The following is a 25678-nucleotide window of genomic DNA, read 5'->3' on the forward strand; positions in this document are numbered from 1 at the left end:
GGCGCAGGACAGGAGCTGTTGGAGGTCAATGGGGGAGGCCCTGCAGTGGACCTGAGCAGGCTGCTGCTGAGGATGATGACGACAGCCGAAAGTTCATTTTGCTAGGCCCATTACAGCCAATATGCAAGTGAGGATGGGAACTACAGAGAAGCTGTTGGAGTCCGAAGCAGTATATACCGCTCTCCTGCGCGCGTTCTATTTCACCCATTCACATGTCAGCTAAATTGCTCTAAAAGGGTTTAAAAATGATGAGAACACCCAAGTATTCCTTATGACGTCGCAATGCGAAAGCATGAAACTCAAATTGATGAGCGTGTCCTTTCATTATCTTCATCATACGTTTCCGTGTTCGTATTTTTTCCCGTCTCCCCAGTACAATGACTCGGCGCACACCCGCGTTCGCATCGGCGAACAAAACGGATAAATCTAGCGGGCGGCATTCCGTTTCCTCGTGGGTAGAGGCATTTCCTGCGCGCACCCAGCGCCGCCTACCGGTTCACTTGAAACACTCGCTTTATACTTTCGAAGAACTGCTAAAACGACTCCACTGTTCGGCCTCAGCAGCCTAGGGGGTGAATCTCGGGCTTTGGGACGAAAACCTGGGTAGTGACAATGTAAACATTGAGTTTGAAAATTTTGTTTCTTACATCACAAATGTAATTACCCAATCTACGCGCGAATGCGTCAAACATAATTATGAAGACCCTGTGTGCCCGTGGATAACTCGAGACATACTTGCTGTTCTGAAGAGTAAGGATTCGTACTACAACAGATGGAAAAGAAACAAAACAAATGAGTATTACCGCAAGCAGTTTAAGTACTACAGAAACAAGTCAGTAGCAATGATTAGAAAATCGAAGAAACTGTATTACGCAAAAATGGTTACACAAAACAAAGGTGACACGAAACAACTATGGAAGATTGTCAAAAACGTAATTGGAATAGATCGACAAAACAAAGTCACACCCAAAGATATCTCTCAACACGTTGCTAATAATTTTAACGAGTACTTCATTAATGTTGGTTCTGGCCTCACCCGGAAATTTCCTTTACAGTTATCTACTACTCCTGCACCTAGAACTGTAAATAATAACTTCTGTTTTCATAACATTTCTATAGAGGATATGCGAGCCAGTGTCAGTAAAATGGCAGTAAATAAAGCATCGGGCCTTGATGGCATCCAGATGCGGGTTATAAAAGAAAACATTGATATCATTGGTCCTTATTTATGCCACCTGTTCAACCATTCCCTTGAAAATAGCTGTTACCCGGATATACTCAAAGTTGCAAAAGTGGTCCCCATATACAAAGATGGAGATCCAAACGAACCAGGTAGTTACAGGCCGATATCAGTACTGAGTGCGCTCAACACTCTCTTCGAAAAACTAATTGCGCAACAGGTTAAAAAATTTCTTAAAGAAAATAATATTACTGCACCCCAGCAGCATGGTTTTGTAGAAAATAGATCTACTTCAACAGCCGTACTTACTTTATCACAGGCTCTCAATTCCGCGATGCATCAGAATAACATAGCTGTCGTTGTTTTTCTGGATATTAAAAAGGCATTTGACACGGTTTATCATCCAATCTTGCTGCAGAAATTAGAAAGTTATGGCTTTACAGAGTGCACACTTAAATTCTTTCATAGTTATTTATCCTCCCGGAAGCAAAGGGTTCTTATTAATGGTTTTTTGTCAGACGTTAAAGAGATAACTTGCGGTGTACCACAGGGCTCCGTTATGGGTCCCATATTGTTTTCACTTTATATAAACGATCTCCCTAAGGCTCTTTCCTTTTCACAAATAATAATGTATGCAGATGATGCCGCTCTTGTTGTTTCCGGAACATCTCTTCAGGAAATTCAAACCAGAATAACCAGTGAGCTGAAAAACCTATCTTCTTGGTTTTTTGAAAACCGCTTAACACTTAATGCAGACAAAACTAAGTGCGTCATTTTTCACTCTAGGTACAAGACCACCCACAATTATTTTACACTTACTCTCGGCAGCTCATTAATACAGCAAGTATCGCATTTCAAATACCTAGGAGTAATTTTTGACTGTCATTTACACTGGAAAGAACAAATAAATAGCACATGCAAGAAACTAGCTTTTGGTTGCCACGCGCTCTTTAAGGCGAGATATTATTTTCCGTACGATGTACGACGCTCACTCTACTATGCATTCTGTCATTCACATATCAGTTATTGTTGTGAATCTTGGGGGCAAACGTATAAAACCTACCTGTCGCCTTTACTTCGTATGCAAAAACGAGCATTGACTGCGTTGATAACTGATTCAGGTCTTTTCAGAAACAACGTTTTCCATGATAATCACGTACTGTCGTTTTGGTCCTTGCGTAACTACAAAATTTCGCTCGTGATCAACAATATAATAAACACCAATTCTCCCTTTCCATTAAGCCTTTTCACCTTACCCTCTCGTAGTACAAGGCAAGCCTCGAATTTCAATTTCAACCTTCCCAAATGTAACAATGTATATGGTGAACGCCTGATCGAGTTCAGTGGAGTCAAAATATGGAACGACCTTCCGATAGAGGTGAAAACAGCGAGAAATTTGAAGATGGCCGCTAAACAGCATTACAAGTCTTGTATAATTTTATCTGAAACTCTTGCTAGGTGAATCATCTTTTTAGTGACAATATTTTTCTGTTGTATTTGTTGTGTCTATCTGTGAATATGTACTTTTCCAGTTGTATGACATGTAGCCCTGTGTACATCTCAATTTTTCTTGAGCCCTCTACGCTCTGACGTTTAAGTGCTTGTGAATTGCTTGTGAATTGCTTGTAATTTTATATTGGACCGGCCACTAGCCTATGCAGCTATCGGTCCAAACAGTGTCTGTACATACTTCGTGTTTTTATGAATAAAGTTTCTCATTTAAAAAAAAAAAAAAACGGCCCATGGGTTCGAGCACCAGCAACGCTACTTTTTTTTTTTTTTTCGGAAGACCCGTAATCTTTTTTTTTTGTTACTTTGAATATTCTCTTAGCCCAATTCTACGCAGTGCTGTCGTAAATATAAGTGGTTTGGTGGCATGCTCATATTACTCACGTAGACCTCAGTACATTTCCCTACACGTTTCCAAGTCCAAGGCACCCAACGCATCCACAAAGTTTACCTTTAGTTGGCCAGAATCATGGAGCAGTGGAATTGTTGCGGATGCATGCTCAACTCGTCTTGGGTTCGATTGCCAACGAGACCAAAATTTACCCTCTTTTTTAAAACTTAATTACTTTGTTCACAGGAGCTTCCCCAAAACATTTAGCGTCAATCCGCCGAGCATTCTTTCACCTGTTTTTCATTCGCTGAACAGTCGGCCATTTTGCGTGTGAAGCGTCGGCAGTTTCGTGCTTCATCTCTTGGCCACAACGCCGTATTTTCGACCTACCGAGTTAACTACTGGTTTCGAGTTAACAACGCCCGCTTATTGAGATTCTCGCAGGCGATAATGTGCCGCCAGCGGTCCAGACCGACTCGCAGTAGCACGGTTCGTTTCTTCGACAGGTGCTGCTACCTTTGAGGATCAATAATGACAGCACTGATCGCCCAGCGTTGAGCAGCGTGGTGGTGTATTCTCGCTCGCGAAATGCTAGAACGTGCGGTAACGAAGCGGTAATGCCGGCGGCTCACGGGAAAACGCAAGCGAAGTGGTCCTGCGCTTTTTCCCTCATCCCGCTCTCTTAATTTGGCAAGGGAGGGTAGCTAATAAGATGCGTGTTTCTCCAGTGGACGACGGCGGGGCGGCAGCTTTGCGACGAAGAGCAGCCGTAATGAGATGGACCCTCGCGGCCGCAACGCGCCTCAGCGACATCGAGCGGCCGCCGGCTCCTTGTTAGGCTGTTGCTAAGGCCTGCCCCCCCCCTTACGAGAGTCCCAGTTTTCTTTTCTCTAATTCTCATCGCTCTCCAGTTGTCTTCGTTAGAGAAATTCACCGCTTTCTTTTATGCTCGCAACTACAGCTCTCAAGCGCTTTTCAGTGCAATTACAAAGCGCCCGTAAATCCCGCGATTTTCAGACATTTTGGGCTGCGTTTGAAAACTCAGCCGCTGCAAGTTCCCAGGACGCCCTGCCTGCTCGGCGACTGCGTCTAGACAAGAGCTTCACTGAACTAGTTGCTTACCTATTTCGTTTCGTTACGCAAGCTCCCCAGTAATTTCCTTTCGTAATTTCACCACAGCCAAAACAGGACGATAGGCTTTTCTTCCTCCCATATGCCGGCTGCATACCGACGTCGGTTGGCTTGCAACCTGTCACGACACTTCGGTATTTCGGATCTTTTATGGCACCCTTCAAACGTTAAACGGCCTCAACGTAATACTCAATCATGCAACGCAAATTTTGTTAATTAAACGATGCTTAACAAATGTATCTGGCACAAGGCATCGTTTTAATGACGTATCGTATCGTCAGCAGGATACTGCAACTTTGCCTGTAGTTAAAACGGATCAAACTATTCCAAGCTCTATGTACGACGCTGCCGCGTCGTAAGCCAGACGTAGGGTACGACCATGGGCGATAAAACACCGCTATACATTCTATCATCCGCCCACGCACACATTTGCACCAAAAAAAAAAAAAGAAAAGAAAAAGAGGCCCGCATGCAAACTTCAGGGCAATTCTTTTAGTTTTTTTCCATTTCTGATGGCGTAACCCTGCTGTATACTACGAGGCTGCATAGCTTGGAGTTGTGCCATTTTCTTGGAATTCAGAAACTAACTCGCCACTCTCATTCGTATTCACACTAGTAACAGCAGCAGTCTCTGAAGCTGGAGAAGCAACCGGCCTTTTTGTCATTTACAAACACAGGAGCAGTACTAGCAAATTAATGATGCATGTGAAGAGGACACCGCGGCATATATTAACCTGTTGCGCCGTACGGCTGCTGGCATCCTACGGAGCTGGAGCTATTGATCCCGCCCCTCGCAGTGGTAACGCTGGCGCTACAGGCTGTATTTGCGTGCTTGCGTATGTGCGTATGTGCGTGCGTGCGTGCGTGCGTGCGTGAGTGAGTGAGTGAGTGAGTGAGTGAGTGAGTGAGTGAGTGAGTGAGTGAGTGAGTGAGTGAGTGAGTGAGTGAGTGAGTGAGTGAGTGAGTGAGTGAGTGAGTGAGTGAGTGAGTGAGTGAGTGAGTGAGGTACAACAAAACTGTGCCCGCACAATTTTAAAAACGATGCTCCCGCCTCGTCGGACGCAGGGATGAAGAAGTTTAGACAATTCTGAAATATGAAAAAAAAAAATCTGTTTTTATATTTTAAAATTGAAAATCCAGCTACAGACGTTGCTATGATAATGTCTTGAAGAACATTTTAGTGTTAAGGTTTTCGTTTTTGGTTTCATTTCAATAAAAATACCTTCCATCTGGCATTGTTGTTGACGCATTCAGCTGAGAAAAATCGTTCGCTCCGGTTCCGGGTTTTGCATGTGGTTAAACGAGAGCTCGCTTTCCTCAGAGAAAGTCGCAGAGTCCATAAAATGTGAAAATGAATGGTCCGTTCCTTTTAGCACCGTTCCTTTTAGCTGGTACGGGAAACAGAGAATGCCCAGCATTAAAACGCACAAAACTTTCCCCCCACATCCTACAAATATGCACCCAGGCCTCAGTCATCCGAATACGACGTCCAAACACTCTTTTATTTTTTTATTGGTTCAATTTCCATCCGCGACGGAGGAGGAGAGGAAAAAAGCTGTGTGAACAGCTTGACAAGTCCCCTCCCCCCTTCTGGCTACAGCGATTTGCATAGCACTCGCAACACAGCATGTAATAAAGACCACTTTGAATATGCGGTATACAAAGAGAAATAACTAATAATAGTATAACCTTCAGAAAATCGTGGGCTTACGGAGCCGTAATAAACAGAAGGCGTACGCATAGCAGGCATTGCAATAATAGTTTGATACGAATTGTTCCGGGGTAGGTATATGGGCTACGTACTAACAAATGAATACAATATATATATACGCACACACACACACACACACACACACACACACACACACACACATATATATATATATATATATATATATATATATATATATATATATATATATATATATATATATATATATATATATATATATATATATATATATATATATATATATATATATATATATACAGGGTGTCCCAGCTATCATGCACCGAGCTTTAAAAAAAGAGAAATTGCGTAACTAGAAGAAAACCTAGTGCATAATGTTCGCAGTACTGTGAAGAAGCGGAGAGTATTTTTTTTAATAATTGTAAGTTTTAATTAATTAATTAATTAATTTTTAATTTTTAATTAATTGCAATTAATTATCTAACTCGAGAAATACTGTCCTTATCCCTAAAGTGTCAATGAGGCACTTGTAGGTAACCACGAGGGGCATCTAACTGCGCTATTTTCAGCGACGAACTAATTGCGTACTCATTTATTCTGAGTGATAAAAGAAACCCGCGAAATATGAAAAATACCACGTGACGACGCTTACGCGGGCATTGTAAAGCAGCGTCCCCAAACAAAGCTGATTGAAAGCAACTGCTTCACGTGTTACCCGCCCGAAGAGACAGCGCATCACCTTGATAATAGCATGCATGGAAGGAGCAGCAGCAGCAAGATTCGCGGGACGCACGTGCAGATAAGGAACAAACTCGGTCGCGATTTCTTCTTTCTTTCTTTTGTCTATTTCATTCTGGATAACTCAGAGGCAGCCTGTTTGAGGGCGTTGCTTTACGGTGCGCGCGGAGGCGCCGTCACGTGGTATTTTTCATATTTCGCGGGTTTCCTTTATCAGTCAGAATAAATGTGTACGCAATTAGTTCATCGCTGAAAATACCGCAGTTAGATGCCCCTCATGGTTACCTACAAGCGCCTCATTGACACTTTAGTGATTAGGACAGTATTTCTCGAGTTAGATAATTAATTACAACTAGTTAATTAAGTCCCATTAAACAAAAAAATACTGTCCACTTCTTCACAGTACTGCAAACATTATGCACCTGGTGTCTTTCGAGTTGCGCCTTTACTCTTTTTTTAAATCTTGGTGCATGATAGCTGGGACACCCTGTGTATATATATATATATATATATATATATATATATATATATATATATATATATATATATATATATATATATATTTATATTTATATATATATATATAATCTACGCTTCTGCAAAGAAATCCACATATTCGTCGGATAAATATCAATGGCCATATAACACACATGGAGGATTGTCGGTACGCATCTAGAACAACTTACAGGAGAATATCACAGGGATTCGGATGTCAAAAAAGATGCTTTTCAACTGTCTACCAGTAAGCTGGAGAATATCAATGTTTTCTTGGGAGATTATTGTTTAGAAGGGTGGGAATTCGGTGCTTTAAGGTTTGCAAGGTGTAATTGGTTCGATATGCGTGCACGGTCCAGTGTTCGGGATTACGTGTATAATATTGTGCCGGTGTCTTCTGGTTCAGTTGGCTAAGCTTTTTCAAAACGTTTATTTGTTTTTAGTACTTAATTAATGTTAAACAAAGGTAGTAATTGTACAACTGTTCAGCGCTCATTATTTTAAGCTTTCCGGATAAAGTTTGCACAGGAAAATCAAATGTAGAGTGAGTAATTATCCTAACCGCTTTTCTCTGTAACCTACACAATTTTTGTATATTCCCGGACGTGGTGGTACACCAGACAAGCACACAATAATTCAAAACAGGTTTCGCGCAGGCGACCTCAACAATGCGGAAGACAGAGAAAAGACAATAAAAATAGGGACCGAAATCACTATTTATAGTTTAATCGTCTCCGACGCGCTTTCTGTTCTTCATTTTAAGGCTGTTCTTTCGTACTGGGCTGCAGGGCTCTACCTGAATACACGGCGACAAAATGGCCAGAAAAAATTTCAGGTGTGCGACCTTACATTCTACATACACGCGAACGCGTCGTGCGCTCTGAAACAAAATAGCGCGATGGCTATACAAACTCCCGCCTACGAGGGAGACGCACATTACCCAGCCGACGAAGCTGCGGCTAGCCGCGGCGCCGGTGCCTTTCGCCTCGTAACCACATCCGGGGCTGCGCCTGACGTGGCAAAGCTAGCGTGTTTTCTTTTAAAAACGATAGTCTTTCTTGGGCTACTTAAACCCAGAAATTTTGGTCTGTCTGTATGTCTGTCCGTCTGTCTGTCTGTGACTCGATTCAGCCACCCGGCCAAAGTAAAACAATGCCTGCGCAATAGTCTTATATAGTCACAGCTAAATCTACCCGTCTAAGTCCGGTGTAATGTTCATACCTGTCAACATTGTTGAAGAAGAACAAGACATTACGCAAATATAAGACAACAAATTAATACATAAGTGATGTTTGCAGTGTTCCTTTATAAAAAATTGGCCGCGTATCTGCTTCTTTCGTTGCAAATGTCGTCAAAAGACGATAGTCTTTATCGACTTTTGCTAAGTAAATGCCTCCCTTCGCTTTCCCGCTCACCTCTCATGTTGTTCCTCTTGCGTAGCGCTCCTCCCAAGGTAAAAACGCCAAAGGTTTGCTTAAATTAAATTTCCCGCGTTCCACTGCTCCAAACCGGGTGTCTCGATGCCAACGCTGCCGTACGGCGAAGACGCGCGTGAATCGAGGCGCCCTACTTCAACGTTTATAGAACCGCGTTTCCCTACTCCACATGCGTTGCAAGCAGAACGAGGAACCTATCTAGTGGAACATTTCGTAACTGTTGCCAGTTGATTCCTTAAAATGCCGCCAGAAGCTATAGTGGCGCGGGCGACAGCAGGCGACGGCGAAGTGAATTTTTTTTTCTGGAGTTGATGAAGTATTTAATTTCGCCAAAGTCAAGCATGTATGATTTTTTATAAAGGAACACTGCAAATATCACTTCTGTATCAATTTGTTGTCTTATGTTTGCGTAATGTCTTGTTCTTGTTCAACAATGTTGACAAGTATGAACATTACACCGGACATTGTTGAAGAAGAACATTACGCAAATTACGCATTACGCATTACGCGAACATTACGCAACATTACGCAAATATGAGACAACAAATCAATACAGAAGTGATATTTGCAGTGTTCCTTTATCAAAAATTCAAACATGCTTGACTTTTGCGAAATTAAATACTTCATCAACTGCAGAAAAAGAATTCGCTCCGCCGTCGCCTGCTGTCGCCCGCGCCACTATAGCTTCTGGCGCCATTTTAGGAAATCAACCGGCAACAGTTACGAAAGGTTCCACTAGATATGTTGCACGTTCTGCTTGCAACGCACGTGAAGTAGGGAAACGCGGTTCTATAAACGTTGAAGTAGGGCGCCTCGATTCACGCGCGTCTTCGCCGTACGGCAGCGTTGGCATCGAGACACCCGGTTTGTAGCAGTGGAACGCGGGAAATTTAAAATGATTTAAGCAAACCAACAACATGAGAGGTGAGCATTTACTTGGCAAAAGTCGATAAAGACTATCGTCCTTTGACGACATTTGCAACGAAAGAAGCAGATACGTGGCCAATTTTTTTTTTTCTTTAGCGCGTCTCTTTCTGTCGCCGCTTCTTCTAGCTTGTGTTCCTAACAACCAATTCAATGGTAACTTTAAATGAAATACCACTGCGAGACTCCGTTATCTACCTGTGTTTTTCCTTAAAGGGGCCATGAAGACAAAGTTGTCTCGTTAAAACGACTGTACCGACTACAATGATACCATGCTATCGCAAACTTCAAAGAGATAATCTAAATATTAAAGAAGACATATGAAGCAATGACGACACCACAGCCACTTTCCGGAAACGAGAATCTTCTTCGTGCGATTGGCGTCCACTTACCAAAGGCACAGCCGAGGAACACGACTGAACGATCGGGGACAGCCTTCTGTGGCAATGGGGAGAAAGCTATGGGGGGATGGGGAAGGGGGAGTTAACTGCTCTGTGTTACTGCGCCAAAGTAGTTCCCAATAAACTGGTTTCGGTTTGAAGTTTGGGCGTGACAGTTGCGCATTTGCTCCAGTTCATTTATTCGCATGAGCTCCGTGGTTGAGTGTGCTGAACCACTATCACCGAGCATGCAGGCATACTGGCGTCTCCTTCCCTCCGCTTCGTTCGTTTGTAAACACAAGCCAACGCTTTGACTGGAGAACTCAGACCGACCGTGAACTACACCGCCCAACTCTGTATCGTTCAGAAGTGAAGTGAATTTCGCAGTATTGACGGCATGAACTAATTTGTAAACTCTTCTGGAGATCAAAACTCGGTAGCACCGCCGACACGTGTAGCGTACGTACAGCCGGTAAAAGGCTTGTCTATAACACAGCTTTCGTACTATCAGCCCTATCCTGTCCCGCCGGAGCGGGATTTGAATAAAACTGCTGCGGAATTCTGAAGTCTTAGCCCTTCGCTTTTGCCTTCGCCATATATGGAACGAGTATGTTTCGGCCGTTTTCGGATGTAGCTGGTTGAAGTTGAAACCGCTGTTATAGACAAGCCTTTTACCGACTTACATACATAGCGTGGGCGCAGTATACCGAAAAGGCAGCACGCACACACGCTTACACACCCGCTCGCTTACGCCAGGAAACTGGCTAACCAAATGCGGAAACGACGCAGAGTCCAACGACGCAGAGTGCCGGTTTCATCGTTCTCACTTGGGCGTACACTTTGCAAAACCACGTGCTTCGTTTGATTTGACAGCTTTTGTTTCTCAAGCTTCTTAAAACTCCTATGCGGAGAATGAAGTGGCGAGCTGCCGCGAGCTGCCGAAGGCCGTCGACGAAGACAGCAGGTTTTTTTCGGAAGAGAACCACTGCGACGCCAGTGGGGGCACTCGCAACCAGAAAAAAATGGCTGGCGATTACGATACTCCCTAATGCGATATTTGGGCGCAGCACCAGTTCGCTGAGGCAGCATTCACTCGTGGGTTCTCTCGACGGCAGCGATGATGAGCCTCTGCGTCGGCGGCGCGAAGTGCGTCCCAGGAAGGGATCGCGACCCGCGTCTTAGGCAGGTAACGCACACCATCGTCACGTGCACGCCCCCCTCACGTTTTCGCCAGCGTCGCGCAGACGAGCGTCTCGTGTGGGCACAGCACACTGCCCCCCTCCCCCACCGCACACTTTCGGAGAGCGCTCGCGCCGCAACGGCGAACCACCCTCCCTTCACAATTTCGCGACACTCTCCTCCTTGCAGCATACTGCCCCCACCCTCCCCCACCGCACACTTTCAGAGAGCGCTCGCGCCGCCACGGCGAACAGCCCTCCCCTCACAATTTCGCGACACTCTCCTCCTGTGCTTTCTTTCTCTATTCGGTCTTGCAATCGTTCACTCGGTTAGGACGGCGACGCGGCTCAGCCCTGAGACGGGCGCCAAAGGGCTGCGCCCTAAAAATCCGAAAACTCAAAAATAATGTTCTGTGTTTTGTATATTCCGGGTAGTAATTTAGTGGTATTATCAATCCAGGGCTAAAATATAACTTCATATTTTTGAATTGCTTAGGTTACAGCCAGCCAATTATTTTTGTTGAACTACTTCCAGGTGCGCAGCGAAGCGGCGTGGTTCGGCTTTGTAGCCTTGAAGTTAGAGAAGCGCAGAGAAAAATATGTTTTGAGAGGAGGTTGAGTCACAGACAGACAGACAGACAGACCAAAATTTCTGGGTTTAAGTAGCCCGAGAAAGACTATCGTCTTTAAAAAAAGAAAAACAGGAAGCTAAAAAGGACACGTGTAGCCCGTGGCAAATATCGCTCCCAGTTTGCATGACTGAGCTTCGTGCGCCGAGCACGAGAACTCGTCACTGGTTCGCGATCCTACAACAGCCGGTGTGGCGGCTTCCCGTTTCGGGTCAATCGCGGCAATCCTGGTGGAATTAGCATATTCGTTTAGTTTGCATATTCGCAACGCAAACTGAGTGGCGCTCCTGATTAGCCCTCATCGTGTTGTGTCACTTATGTAAAACAGAAAGACTACCCGACAGTGCTCGCCCTGAGCAAGTGCCCTTGCTTTGCTCAATATTTTATCCAAAATTTAAAATGCCACGTAGCACAAGCCGCCGCAAGTGCTCAAAATAGTATATCATAGGCGGGAAAGTCGCCGGTGAACTTGGAGGAAAAAAAAAAAAGAAAGCCAAGAAAACGCCGTATATATTGGCAGTTTTTGAACACCCTAATAACAAAACATTTTATTGCACACCCACTAAAATCTACAACTTATGAAGAGTGCAACAGTGTATGAAAAAAAAAAACAGTATTTCAGAAGCTTATAATTGAATCATGAACATTAAATAATTCCCAGACCTGTACACTCTAAATTACGGCACCACCCAATCGATATTAAAACCGAAAGATCCCCGTTTTATCGTACAAATTTAATATCACTAATAACGAGGAATGTAAACGCGAAAACCCAGCACGTAAATTTGATCATTACTTGGTTAACTCCAGTACCACAACAGAAGGATTCGCAAAATTAGATCGAAAATACGAACAGAACTTGCCAGAAGTCAAGCAGGAAATTTTATTAAAAAGACCACAAAGATATCAGGCCATTAGAAAACTCCGTAAAATGTATAAATTCAAAACAAATTCAGCAAATATAAAAAAGGGGCAGATCTCTCGCTTATATAATCTGCCGCAAAAACACATAGATAAATCAACATAAAATGAGATCCCCCTTGTAAGTTACTGCACACGCTATACTAATAACCCAATTTACTAACTACCTTTACTTATTACTTTTTTTACTGTCGCAGTTATTTGCCACGCCTGAGCGTTATCAGGCTGTCGACATCCGTCCCAATATGAAAAAAAAGGAAAAGGAGAAAAAAAAATTGAATACTTACTATCTCCAAGTCAGAATTATGATCCGCAAACTAACAACCTTGAACTGTTCAATAAACGCCTGCTGACCATACCGAAGCTTCTGTTTGTGGGTACGCAGATATTCCACTTTCTTTTATCTTATCAAAAATTGTGGTGACCTAAAGGCGTCCTTTTCTTGTATGTTACATTGGGTGAAGCCTGTTATAAGTTGCGTGGAACAGGCGAAGGTAGTTTGATTAGAAAGCGAAACCTCTTTATTACAGGAGAAAGCCGAGACGTCTGTCGTAATCTCAACACCGACATGCTACTCGGCGGGGGAATGGAGGAAAGAAAAGGCCAAGAACTATGACAGGGCAGAACAAGGACAACGAAAGCACATAAGGTAAAATAACTGCTCACACAAATTGATTGAGTAAACAGCAAACAGCAAGTTCATATATTTTATTTCTCGGCCTCGATTCAGCAATGTCAGTGTACGAAACTTATGGCTGCATATCGTCAAAAAAACTGGCAAAGGGTACCTAAGGCGCAATGCAGATTTTTTTTTTGCGCTTTAATTTGAAATACCGCGTGGTTTAAGCCTAAAGAACACAGCCCACAGCATGGTTTGATCTTCTCTTCGACAAAAACTACCGCGTGGGCCACGCCAATGAACGCCCACGCTCTCTTTACGGTTCGCTGAACAGTCGTAGCGTATTCATACCTTTGGCGAGAAATATTGCGTCAGACGCTAGGAAGCATTGGTTGCGCAGCAAATGTAACTTCGTTTTGAGTCAGAGCGAGCCGCCAGTGGTCGCCATATTCTCAAAATGTGCAGAAAAATTCAATCGGCCTTTGATGCTGTGAATTCACAGGGAATTGGCCGCAGGCAGTTTTTCCTCGAGCTGCAGAATAAAGTAAAGCCAAAAAAGCTTGAACGCGTAAAGAGATGTTGATGTTTTGATTTTGACATGTTATAAAATTGTTCTGGTCATAGTTGAAGCAATATATCTCTAGGTGGCATATATACGTACGTATATCCTGTTCCTTACAAAGCCAGCGTGTTGCACCTGCCCAGACACCTAGGCTTGAGAGTGCCATTTTTGAAAAATCACAGAGGGGAAGAAAAAAAAAAACTAACCGAAGATTACGATATTCTCCAATGCGAAATTTGAGCGTAGTTCTTTGGGTGTTTTAATTTTGCGATACATTGAGCCAGAGTATGTAAAGATCATTTTGACGAAATCTCTTAGCCGCCTCAGAGAGACCACCGCTCATGCAGCACTGTGGTTCCAATTAAGGAATCGGTGAACTCGTTCGCGCGGCCGCACACCTTACCGATGAAGCCGACGCCGACACCGCACAACGAAAGAACGGGGCTTAAGAGCTGCACTCTAAACTCTTTCCCCACACTCTCTTTCTCTCCTTTGTTTCTCATGCTTCCGCTGTACTTTCCTCCGCTTTCATCTTCTGGCTCTATTCGCTGGCACCGTTATCCATTTCCAGCTGCGCTCCGCGCTCTCTTTTATCCTCTTCTGTGTTCCCCGTTCGCTCCACTATGCCGATAGTGACGTCGACGCCATCCAACAACGAACGCACGGGGGAAATGATGGCTCACTCCCTCTATCGCCTCGATCTTGATAAGTAGTCGCTCCATACGGGGGGCAGGGAAAGGCTTGTGACATAGAGGAACATAACCGCTCACTATCGCTTACGGCTTACCCCGCGGCCCATCCCTCCCTCAGTCGGTGCCAATTTGCGGCGTGGCTACTCTTGCAGTCCAACACCCTTTCCTAACCCCGTAGCTTATAGCAGCCTATACCCATACTTTTGCAACAAGCAATGTAGATGGTCCTCAGAACGAGCTAACCTCCAGCACATCGTATGGGTCTGTCCCCAGAAACCACAGCACACATCACAGACAAAAGTGATCAGAGGCCGTGTTGCTCAGCTCCGACCAGGAGACAAAACGCAGCCTTGTCTAACTGGCCGAAGATGCCGCTAGAGCTCATGGGCTCCTGGCTGCCATCTGATGGGGAAGGACTGTCGAGCGCTCCCCTCCATCCCCTTCCCTCCGCCAGTTTCGACAAAACAGTTATCTCGTCACCATCATCGCTCCCAGATCGCGCTGGTTCCAGCGTGTCTTATCCCCCGGCACGCCCAAGCAGCCCCCGCAGGATAGAGCGTGAGCAGCACCGCAGCTCGCACGCCGGCGCCCACAAAACTTACGCAACCCTGCGCAACTTGCGTACTCCCGTGTGGTGGCGTAGCGCACCCTTTACGGGTTGTCGTTTATAAATATGAATACCGTAATAAGAAGTCCGAACATTCCCCAAGCAAAATTACTGGGAAGTGGGACATTTGCATAAATATATCCCGTAGCCAGCTTCCCCTACATCGCCCCCAGACGAGGGAGAAAAATGGATGAGGGTGCGGGAGGCTTTCATCGTTGTGAGCGCGAAAAGCGATTATTTTTTTCGCTTAGAATTGAGGCAGGGAGGGCAAGGGGGGTTCACGACGAACCTACACCTGAGTTAAGGTTCACGACGAACCTACACCTGAGTTAACACGAGGGCCATAGTGGAGTGCTCAACATTAATTTACATCACTTGGGGATCTTTAACGTGCGCCGAAATCTCGGCACACGGGCGCTTTCGTTTTTAGCCTAAACGACCGCCGCGGCCGGGATCGATCCCGCGTCTTTGGGCTCAGCAGCACAAAGCCTTGGCCTCTGTCACCGCGACGGACACGTGAAAACGTATACCCTATTCGCAGTGCCTTGATGCTTTTCTCTTATCGCACAAAGCGCTTCCCACCTCCTCTAAAAACCGATGGCCGCGGCATGCACAGTGCGCGCCTTGAAGTAATGACAGCTTGGCGATGGTAATGTCCAAGAATGTGATAATGCAAACACACCTGGCAGTTAAGAAAAAAAAAGAAGAGAAAATTCAGGGAGGCTTGCACTCACGCGCAGGACTTGAATGGCCAAGCTGTTGTAGGTGAGCGTTGCCGGACACATAGTTAAGTATTGTTTATTTGCATCGTTGCGTTGCTAGTAATCGTCGTTATGAGCATCGAAGAGGTCGTCGTCTTCGCGGCGAGTGGTGGATGCTAAGTCATCCTCAACATTGTAGACTTCCACCAGCTCTTCTGGCGAAGCTTGCACTAAGTCGCGCAAGGCTTGAACCATAGCGAAGCTTCATGATTCCTTTATTTATTTATGCTTTTATTTTAGTACATACTGCGGACCATAAGCGGTTCAAGCAGGAAGGGCACATCACATCAAAAAAAAAGAAAACAGCCCCGCACGCGGCGCCTCGAGTAATCTTGGTGACGGTATTGGCGACACCGCGGACCCCGAGCCCCCATACTCATGCTGTATCCTACCGTGGCTAGGAGTTTTAAGGTGAAGGGTAGAAACCTAAAACGGTGGCCGTCGGAGCCGTGGTCAAGCTCCGGCGGATAGGCTCCCTGTCTGTTTACCAGGCAGGGAGCTTCGGGACCTCTTTCGGCATCAAGGTAAACCGAGCGAAGGAAGTACCCCCGTTCCCTGCTTTTTTTCCATGCTGCATGGTTCTTTCAAATTTTTTTTAAACGCACTGATCGGCCCCCCAAAAGGGGCCGCACCGAAGCGAACTTTCCCCCATTGCCTGCCCTATCGTTCCAAATACCTGACAACTTCCTACGGTTCTTGATCATCGCATCCGAAGACAGTACAAAGCCAGTGACATCTACATCCGTTTTCTTAATAGCAAAGTGCATTGAACATGTTGTAGGAAAACACTACAAAGCCAAGAAACTGACCTCTGGAGAAATCGTTGTAGAAGTAAACAACCCGACACAATCAAAAAAGCTCCTTGAACCTCATTGGCGACCTGAAAATCAAAGTCACTCTCCACCGAACGCTAAATACATCCCAAGGTGTCATATCCGAATCTGATCTCTACAATGAAGCTGACTCTGACATCCTCGAGGGCCTGCGCGACCAGGGCGTCATTGCAGTAAGGATCACTACGCGTCGAGAAAATCAGGAAATCAAAACCAAACATGTCCTCACTTTTGACCGTAGTACCTTACCTGAATTTGTGAATGCAGGCTTTCTTCGTTGTACCGTCCGACCATATGTCCCCAACCTGCGTCGGTGCTTTAAGTGCCAACGTTATGGGCACAGTACTAACAACTGCCGTGGGCGTTTAACATGTGCAAAGTGCTCAGAGCACGACCACCCCAAAGAGAATTGCAACAGCACTTTGATCAAATGTCCGAACTGCGGTGGCCCGCACACAGCGTACTCAAGGACGCGTGAAGCATTCAAACTTGAGAAGAAAATAATCAATCTTAAAGTCAATGGGAACATCTCTTACCTAGAAGCGCGTAAAAGGCTCAGCGCCTTTGGTTCTGCGAAGTATGCCGACGTACCCCGCCGGGGGGCGGAGCGGCGTCTAGTCACTGCGGCCACCCAGTACTGCGAAGCAGACTTGGTGCCGCCCCAGCCCCCCGAGGTGCTGCCTAAGCCAGCCCAACCAGCTGACACAACACCTGTGGCACCCGCAAGTGTTGCGTCGGCCACGAATGCCAGGAGTGACGGCTCTGCCATCGGTCCCCTTCCTCCGGCTACCAGACATCAGGTGGCCATGGATGTATATGTGGCGGGTCCTTCGACCACCTCTGCGTCCAACACGCAACAAACTCTGGTGGGAGGGATTCCTTCCTCCAGTTCGAACATATTCCGTGTCGGAGGCCGCAAGGACTCCATCGCGTCGCTGTCCCAGCACTCAGACCAGGACATGGAAATGACACCGTCTCGGCCAGCGCCAAAGGCGGTGAAAGAACAGCGCTCCATGGCGGGGCGGGGAAAAAAGCCAGCAGCCCCCCGTGTCACTGGCCCAAATCATAGCTGAGTGTGGTAGGTGATACATCCATCCCTACTCATCACCAGCCAAAATCTTCTTTAAACATTTATGGTAGCACAAATAGTTATGCAGTGGAACTGTAGGGGATTAATTAAAAACCTAGATGATATATAAATTGTCTCTGCGAGGCCGATTCCGCGTAAATAGTCAAATAAAGAAACCAACACTTTTCTCTGGGACGATGGAGAGGGCCAGGGTCCAAGGAGACCTTTCAAAGATATAGATGCGTTGTTGAGGCACTCAATCTTTTCTGCCAGGTGATTTCTTTCTCGGATGTATGCGGGACACTCTAGAAGGACGTGCTCTACTGTTTCGGGCAATCCACAATTATCACAATAGGGGTTTGCAGTTAGACCGAGGCGATGGCGGTAAGAGTTCGTGAGCGCTGCGTTGAGACGCAAACGGTGGTAAAAAAGGTTTCAAGCTTATGTGGAATCCGCTCTGGTAGCCTCATTCTGAGTCCAGGGTCTATATGGTGCAGGAAAGGGTGCCGAGTTTCAGAACAAGACCAGAGGCGGTTTCGCTCCTTCAAGGCAAGCTCCTTCGCTAGCGCCGCGGCCTCGTGTTTTGTGAAAAAAATCTTTCTTACATTTCACAGCTGTAGGCCTCTGCGAGCTGCCTCATCTGCTTTCTCGTTGCCGAGAATGCCGCAATGTGCAGGTATCCATTGTAGGGTCACTCGGTGACCGGCGACGTAGACGAGATGGTGCAGGTACGTGACGTCACGGGATACATGCTCGTGAAGGCAGAAGCAGCTGGCACGCCGTAAGGTTTGAACGCCGCCTTCGAGTCCGTGAATATAGCCCATTCGGCTGGTGGCTGACGAAGAATGTAGCGCAGGGCTTGTTTAAGTGCATGGAGCTCGGCAGACGTGGATGAGGTTGTTCGTTCCAGGCGGTAGGACAAGGTTTTGCCGGTCGACGAAATGAAGACGCCGGAAGAACTACCGTGAGGCGTAGTTGAGCCGTCAGTAAAAATGTGGGCCATATGTGAATATCGGGCATTGATGTGGGCAAGCGCGAGTTGTAGGAGGCAAAATTGTGGCAGAGTTTTCTTGGAGTCGAGACCAGGTATGCTAATGTTTATGCAAAGGGGTGAGAGAGTCCAGGGAGGGAAATCAGACTTAGAACTTTCGTGTGAGATCGTGTGGACTTTTAAGTCACCACGCAAAGCCTCGTGTTCACTTTTTCTTTTAATCTCTTCTTTTCCCCTCTTTCTTCATCCCTACCTCTTTTAGGGCCTTCTCCCCATCCCCGCAGAGTAGCATGCAGGCGGGAACATGCCGGCAAACCTCTCTGCTTTCATCTAATAAAGAGCTCTCTCTCTCTCTCTAGATGATATATATGAAATCCTACACAAAACTAAAACAACCGTCCTGTGTCTACAAGAGACTCACTTGAACCCTAAGCATACCAACTTCCTAAACCAATACTCAGTATTTAGAAGAGACAGAGACAGATGCTCGCACTGCTCGGGTGGCGTGGCAATCGTTATGCGAAAAGCTGTCCCTTGTCAATCTATTCATTTGCGCACCGGCCTAGAAGCGGTTGCTGTTCGGGCAATTATCTTCAACAAGTTAACAACAATTTGCTCACTGTACATTCCCCCTGAATATCGTCTGTCCAGTTACGAATTTGAGTCCCTTATAGATCTACTGCCAGAACTGTTTTTAATGCGCACAGCCCACTATGGGGATCGGAACGCACAGATTCCCGGGGCCGCTTGATAGAAAACTTTCTCTTGTCATCCGGTCATCCGGAGCTCGTCTCTTTAACAAAAAGCAGCCGACATACTACAATACAGCACACCACACATATTCACACATTGATCTGGCTATAGGCTCCCCCGTTCTTTTTCCGTCCATCGAATGGGAAGTGGATACAAATCCCTACGGAAGCGACCACTTCCCAGTCACCCTTAGATATTTAGAAAAATGCCCCTACAGTTACACTTCACATGCAAAGTTTAAAGAAGCTGGTGCCGACTGGGCAACGTTTAAAGAGATGTCGAAACTTACTTACACATCAATAACACACTTAGGTATTGATGAAGCATGCTCCTTCATCACAGCACATATACTTGGTGCTGCTAGCATTTCCATTCCCCAGACCTCCGGTACCACACCTAATCTTCAGAGGCCCTGGTGGAATGACGAATGCAAGAAGGCCAGAAATGCTCAGAATAAGGCCTGGGGGGTCGTCCGCAGGTATCCTACTACAGAAAACCTAATTTCCTTCAAGCGCGCAAAAGCCATGGGACGGCGAATCCGACGTCAGGCAAAAACAGATGGTTGGAGGTCTTTTCTATCATCAATAAATTCCTATACAGATGCGCGCAAAGTTTGGAACAGGATACGGAAACTGCAGGGGCAGAAAACATATGTCACACCTCTTGTCAGCACCACTGGCGATACACTTGAAGACCAAGCAAACACCGTGGGACAACACTTTGAACAACATATTTCCAGCTCCTCCCACTACACCGAGATATTCCGGCGATACAAAGAATCTGTTGAAAGAAAGCCTATTCGTGACAACAAGAAATCTAATGACGGGTATAACTCTAATTTTTCGCAGCAGGATCTTATGGTAGCCCTCAACACATGAGTGCTTCGGCGCCAGGAGTTGATAAAATAACATACACAATGATTCAGCACCTGCACATAGATACCCTCAATACTCTTCTCTTCTTGTACAACAAGATATGGTGTACTGGGTACTTTCCTCATGCTTGGAAAGAGGCAATTGTGTTAGCTAAATTTAAAGAGGGAAAAGATGCCTCTTCTGTGACAAGCTATCGCCCTATTGCTTTGACAAGCTGCTTGAGCACGCTCTTTGAAAAGATGATCAATAGACGGCTTATCTATTTCTTGGAATACCATGGTGTCCTTGATAGCTGCCAGGCAGGCTTTCGCTTGGGCAGGTCAACAACTGACAATCTTATAGCTGTTGAATCTTATGTTAAAGATGCTTTTGCTCATAAACAACACTGTATATCTGTATTTTTTGACATTGAAGAGGCCTATGACACCGCTTGGCGGTATGGCACCCTGCATGACCTTAAATCTGTCGGCATTTGTGGAAACATGTTAAACACACTGGAAAGCTACTTATCAGATAGAACATTCCGGGTACGAGTTGGTGCAGCATTATCCAGGACGTATACACAAGAAAAGGGGGTTCCCCAGGGTGGAGTACTTAGCTGCACACTTTTCATTGTAAAAATGAATACGTTAGGGAGAGCACTGCCACCCACCATTTTTTATTCAATCTATGTAGACGATGTTCACATCAGCTTCAGGTCATGACTCCTCTATCTGTGAACGGCGGATCCAAGTTGCTGTGAACAGACTAGCCAAGTGGGAAGACAAAAATGGTTTTATCCTAAATCCGCAGAAAAGCCCTTGTGTTCTCTTTTCCAGGAAGCGTGGGATCCATCTGCAACCGACCATACAACTTAAGGGAGTTGACATACCCGAAAAAAGAGAACACAAGTTTCTTGGAGTAGTTTTAGATGATAAGCTTACATTCATCCCACATATTAAACAACTTAAAATGAAATGCATGAAGACTATGAACATCTTAAAAGTCATTTCTCGCCAGTCATACGGTGCAGATACAACATGCCTTTTACGTGTTTTTAACAGTCTTGTCAGGTCCCGTATGGACTACGGAAATGTAGTGTATTGGTCTGCCTCAAAAACAGCTCTAAAAATCCTAGACGCAGTGCTGCACTTGGGGCTCCGCCTGGCGTCCGGGGCCTTCCGGACGAGTCCTATTGAAAACCTCTTATGTCGAAACTGATCAGTGGTGCTTAGAGAACCAGCGTACATACATGGCACTTTTGTACTGCGTAAGGGCGACATCCTTAACTAGTCATCTGCTAAATGCTATTCTTAAAAACAAATCGTCCGAAAGGCTGTTTCTGAGCCGTCCGTCGCTTCCTCTGCCTTTCTCTATCCGAGTGAAGGTGGAGGCAGAGGAACTTGGGGTTATTTTATCTGAATCTTACAAAACCGACTCCGTTGAGTTCATGCCACCTTGGCAACTGCGCCCTGTCACCTGTGACATGTCGTTCAAGAAAATTTACAAAAAACATTCACCCACAGAACTCATCCGACAACACTTCCTGCACTTGCAAAACAAATACCCATACACGGCTTTTTACACAGATGCCTCCAAAGCTGCCACTGCTGTGGCATGTGCTGCACACGGTCCCAACTTTGCCAGCACAAGGACACTAAATAGAAACACAAGTATATTTACGGCTGAGGCACGTGCTATATTAATTACGCTAGAACACATCATACAAACAAAGAACCAACAATCCATTATATACACAGACTCATTGAATGTTGTGACAGCATTGCATTATGGAAAACCAAGTAGGAACATTGTGCTGAACAGGTTAGTTAAAGAGATAATGGCAGCCTACGCTTTAAAACAGGTCATAGTCGTGTGTTGGGTGCCTAGACACAGTGGCATTCTTGGTAATGAACTCGCAGACCAGAGTGCCACTGTGGCAGCACTTCGCTGTAGCGTCGACGTTGAGCAGCTTCCCTTTCTTGACTGGAAACCATTCATTCGAAAGGCAATCCGACAACGCTGGCAGCGACACTGGAACACTCAGACAGATAACAAACTCCACACTATAAAACCCCAATTAGGCAGCTACTACACAGAAAAGCACAACGGAACAACGGAAGTATACATGTGTAGATTACGAATAGGCCATACACACACTACTCACTCGCACCTTCCGCAGGGAAAACCACCACCACAATGCGACAGGTGCGGACATCGCCTATCCGATGTCTTAGTTGAGTGTGGGTACTTCCACAAGGCAACGAAAAAGCACTTCCGGGAACTCTACACTCACATGATTCCACTTCATCCCTCGATGTTTTTAGCTGATCAACCCTTAATTCCAAGTAAACGCCTTTTTGCTTACCTGGGAGACATTGGCTTTTTAAACCGCATATCATACCACGTGTAACCTCAGGGCCCCTCAGAGTGGGAGGAAGCTATGAGTGTCTATTTATTCTTTACATTCTTACCCTGCCATTCCCGTTTCCCCAATTTTATTGTTGTTTTAAATAAGGGGCTGTATACACCCCCACACTAACCTCTTTTAATATCGTCACATTTACAGCACCATTTTTTCTAGAACATCATTCAAAATGATAAACCATTGCGTTGGCGCTCTTTGGCCATCGTTGCCCTTGCGCCATAAAACAGATACAAAAAAACAACAGGAAGAACATACACCATACATAATACACTTCCTTCTACGTAAATCACAATAAATGGGGTTCATGCAATTTGTGCCAATCAGACACTGTCCGTGGAAAGAAAGAATACATACATATACGTGAACACGGACGGACACATCAACACGCATTTGTACAAGTTTGAAATTGTTTATTTACATGTTCCGTCGTTTCTTTGCAGTGTGCTAGTATATATAGTAGTCATAGTCATATACATCGATATCGTCCTGTCGCTCACGGCAAGCATTACATGCGCGGTAGCGCTTGACGACAACGCTGGAGTTTTTTTTTTTTTTTTTTTTGCTAAAGCCACTGCGCGTGCCGGGAACGCTCGGCGGTCTCCGCGAGGCACGCGCTCACGAGCGCTCCGAATTTTCTCCGATTGTTTTTCCTGCAACACAGAACTTACAGCTTGTACAACACATCCGTTGTTAAAAAAACGGCGCAACAGGCACGGCCAGTGGTGTAGCCAGAAATATTTTTTCGGGAGGTGATATACACCACCGGAAAAAAAAGAAAAAAAAATACCGCAGTGTCTACAGTACCGTCCGACGGTACTCTAGCCACGCCTGCAGCGATCAGCTGAAGTGCCGTCCTACGACATTCGTATATTTAAGACTAGGCTAGCACCCGCCAAAGAGTCTGCCGTTGTACAGTCCTGCCCCGCCTCCCTTCGGGTAAGCTCGTTCAAGATTCTGTTTTCCTTCACGCGGACCTCGAAGGGCGCCCATACCGGGCCCAAGACTTCAGAGATGGTCTCAGAGAAGCTATCGATCTCCATGAGATCAGCTCTATAGGACAATTTCAGATGTCTCACGTTTGGATAGTCACGTGCCGTTCTTCGTCTGCAAAAGCGAAACTTGTGGCCACCAGAGAAATGGTTGTGAATGAGCGCCGCTGTGTTGTGATTGACCCGGAACTAAAAGAAGTCCGCATGAAGCTTCTCTGGCTTCCTGAACTCCTAGAAGATGTCAAGTGGGTGAAACACTGCAGCCTTACGGCAAAGTTGTCTATATCGGGAGAAAAGTGGAGAGTTCCTGGGATGAAAAATATGCAGACACTTAACAGCGACGTTGTACTGGCTCTTGCTGACAGAGTGGCTATTGGCGATATTCCCCACCAGCTCTTCGTAAGCGGCGTACAGTCTCTTGCTCTCATTCCCGGAAGACCACTTTTGTGTTTGCGCTGCAACCGGGTTAGTCACATTCGACTCCAGTGCCGCATGCCCAGGTGTGGGGACTGCCACCGGTTCGGACATTCGGCTGATGAATGTGTAGTTACTTTTGCAGACAAACTCCGGCGGTGCCAGCGTCCTCCTGACGAAGTCTTGCAGGAGCATTTAGTGGACGCCACTGAGGTTTTTGATGCGGCAGGCGAACTTCCGAGTGCTTTGGTAGGCCGCACCAGCGGCCTACCAAACCCTTCGACGTGTGCAGTTAATGGTTCCTCGAGCAATGCTGCACCGGACGTAACTGCTGCCTCTGTGGTACCCAAGGTGACATCCGAGACGTCCATTTCATCCTTAGAGCCTGTGAGCCCATCGTCCAACCTACTCCAGAGTGCCCATCCTCGCACGAGCCGGAGGAGTCGGCTGCTACTACTGTTACTGAAGTTGAAGTGCCCGCGAACGGGGAATCTGCTGTGCAGACAGTGGCACCTTCTATGTCTCAAAGTTCGGACCTCTGCCGCCATAGCCCAGCACCAAAGCGCCCGGCTACCTTTACCGTGGGAAACTCCGCAGATGGGGGGCTTTCAAGGTCTCGGGATCAGCACCCATGACGGAAGGCGACCAGGAAAAAGGGACGGCGTTCCCAATCGCGCTCGACACGGTCCGGGACCAGTTCTAGTGATTCACCTCGTTCAAGTCCCGTGAGAGAATCCATGGACATATGAAACAGCCATCTGCTCCATGGTGATCTACCACAGATTAAGCTTCGCAACACTGAATATAAACGGTTTACGGTCCGGGCAGAATTAGATACAACTCCGCCGATTGCTTTTCCGAACTGACTTACACTTCATTGCAGTACAAGAGACAAAACTCGGTAGTGATGACGTTTTATTTCTCATAAATAGGGGAAGCCACGCCGCACTACCGTCTTGGCTGGTTGGTCTAGGGGTATGATTCTCGCAGGGTGCGAGAGGCCCCGTGTTCAAATCGCGGGCGTGTCGTTATTTTTTTTCTCTTGTTTTCGTTTATTCATCGCCAAAAATAGGGGCAACCAGGCTGCCCTGCCGACCGGGCTCGTTGGTCTATAGGTATGATTCTCGCTTGGGGTGCGAGAGGTCTCGGGTTCAAATCCCGGACTAGCCCAGATATTTTGTTTCTTGTTTTCGTTTATTTCTCGCCAAAAATAGGGGCAACTACGCTGCACTGCCGACCTTGCTCGTTGGTCTAGGTACCCCTAGGTACCTAGACCTAGACTAGGTAAGCGAGAATCATACCTGATTCTCGCTTAGGGTGCGAGAGGTCCCGGGTTCAAATCTCGGACGAGCCGTTATTTTGCTTCTTGTTTTAGTTTTTCCTGGCAACAAGTAGGGGCAGCCACGCAGCACTACCGTCTTGGCTCGTTGGTGTAAAAGAGACAAAACTCGGTAATGATGACGTGATCGAAAGAGCTTTATGGCCCTTCATTTCTAATTACGAGGTAATTGTCACGCATTCAGTTGGCCTGTTGGCAGGCTGTCTCTTGTTTCTAAAAAGGAAA

At 46.0% G+C, this 25678-nt stretch overlaps 1 protein-coding gene across 1 annotated transcript in view; it reads left to right on the forward strand.

Annotated features, from left to right (window-relative positions):
- LOC144137582 (uncharacterized) overlaps positions 1-24817 on the forward strand; it is a 41253-nt gene extending 16436 nt beyond the window's left edge. Inside the window, exons 3-4 of the mRNA XM_077669507.1 lie at positions 23627-24642; positions 24728-24817. Of these exons, the coding sequence (XP_077525633.1) occupies positions 23627-24642; positions 24728-24817 (1106 nt within the window). The remainder of the gene's footprint in view (positions 1-23626; positions 24643-24727) is intronic.
- Positions 24818-25678: the final 861 nt, after the last annotated feature.

This window comes from Haemaphysalis longicornis, unplaced genomic scaffold, assembly GCF_048455015.1.
Source record: "Haemaphysalis longicornis isolate Haplotype H1 unplaced genomic scaffold, Haemaphysalis longicornis Haplotype H1 scaffold_1, whole genome shotgun sequence".
In the NCBI taxonomy this organism is placed as follows: Eukaryota; Metazoa; Arthropoda; class Arachnida; order Ixodida; family Ixodidae; genus Haemaphysalis; species Haemaphysalis longicornis.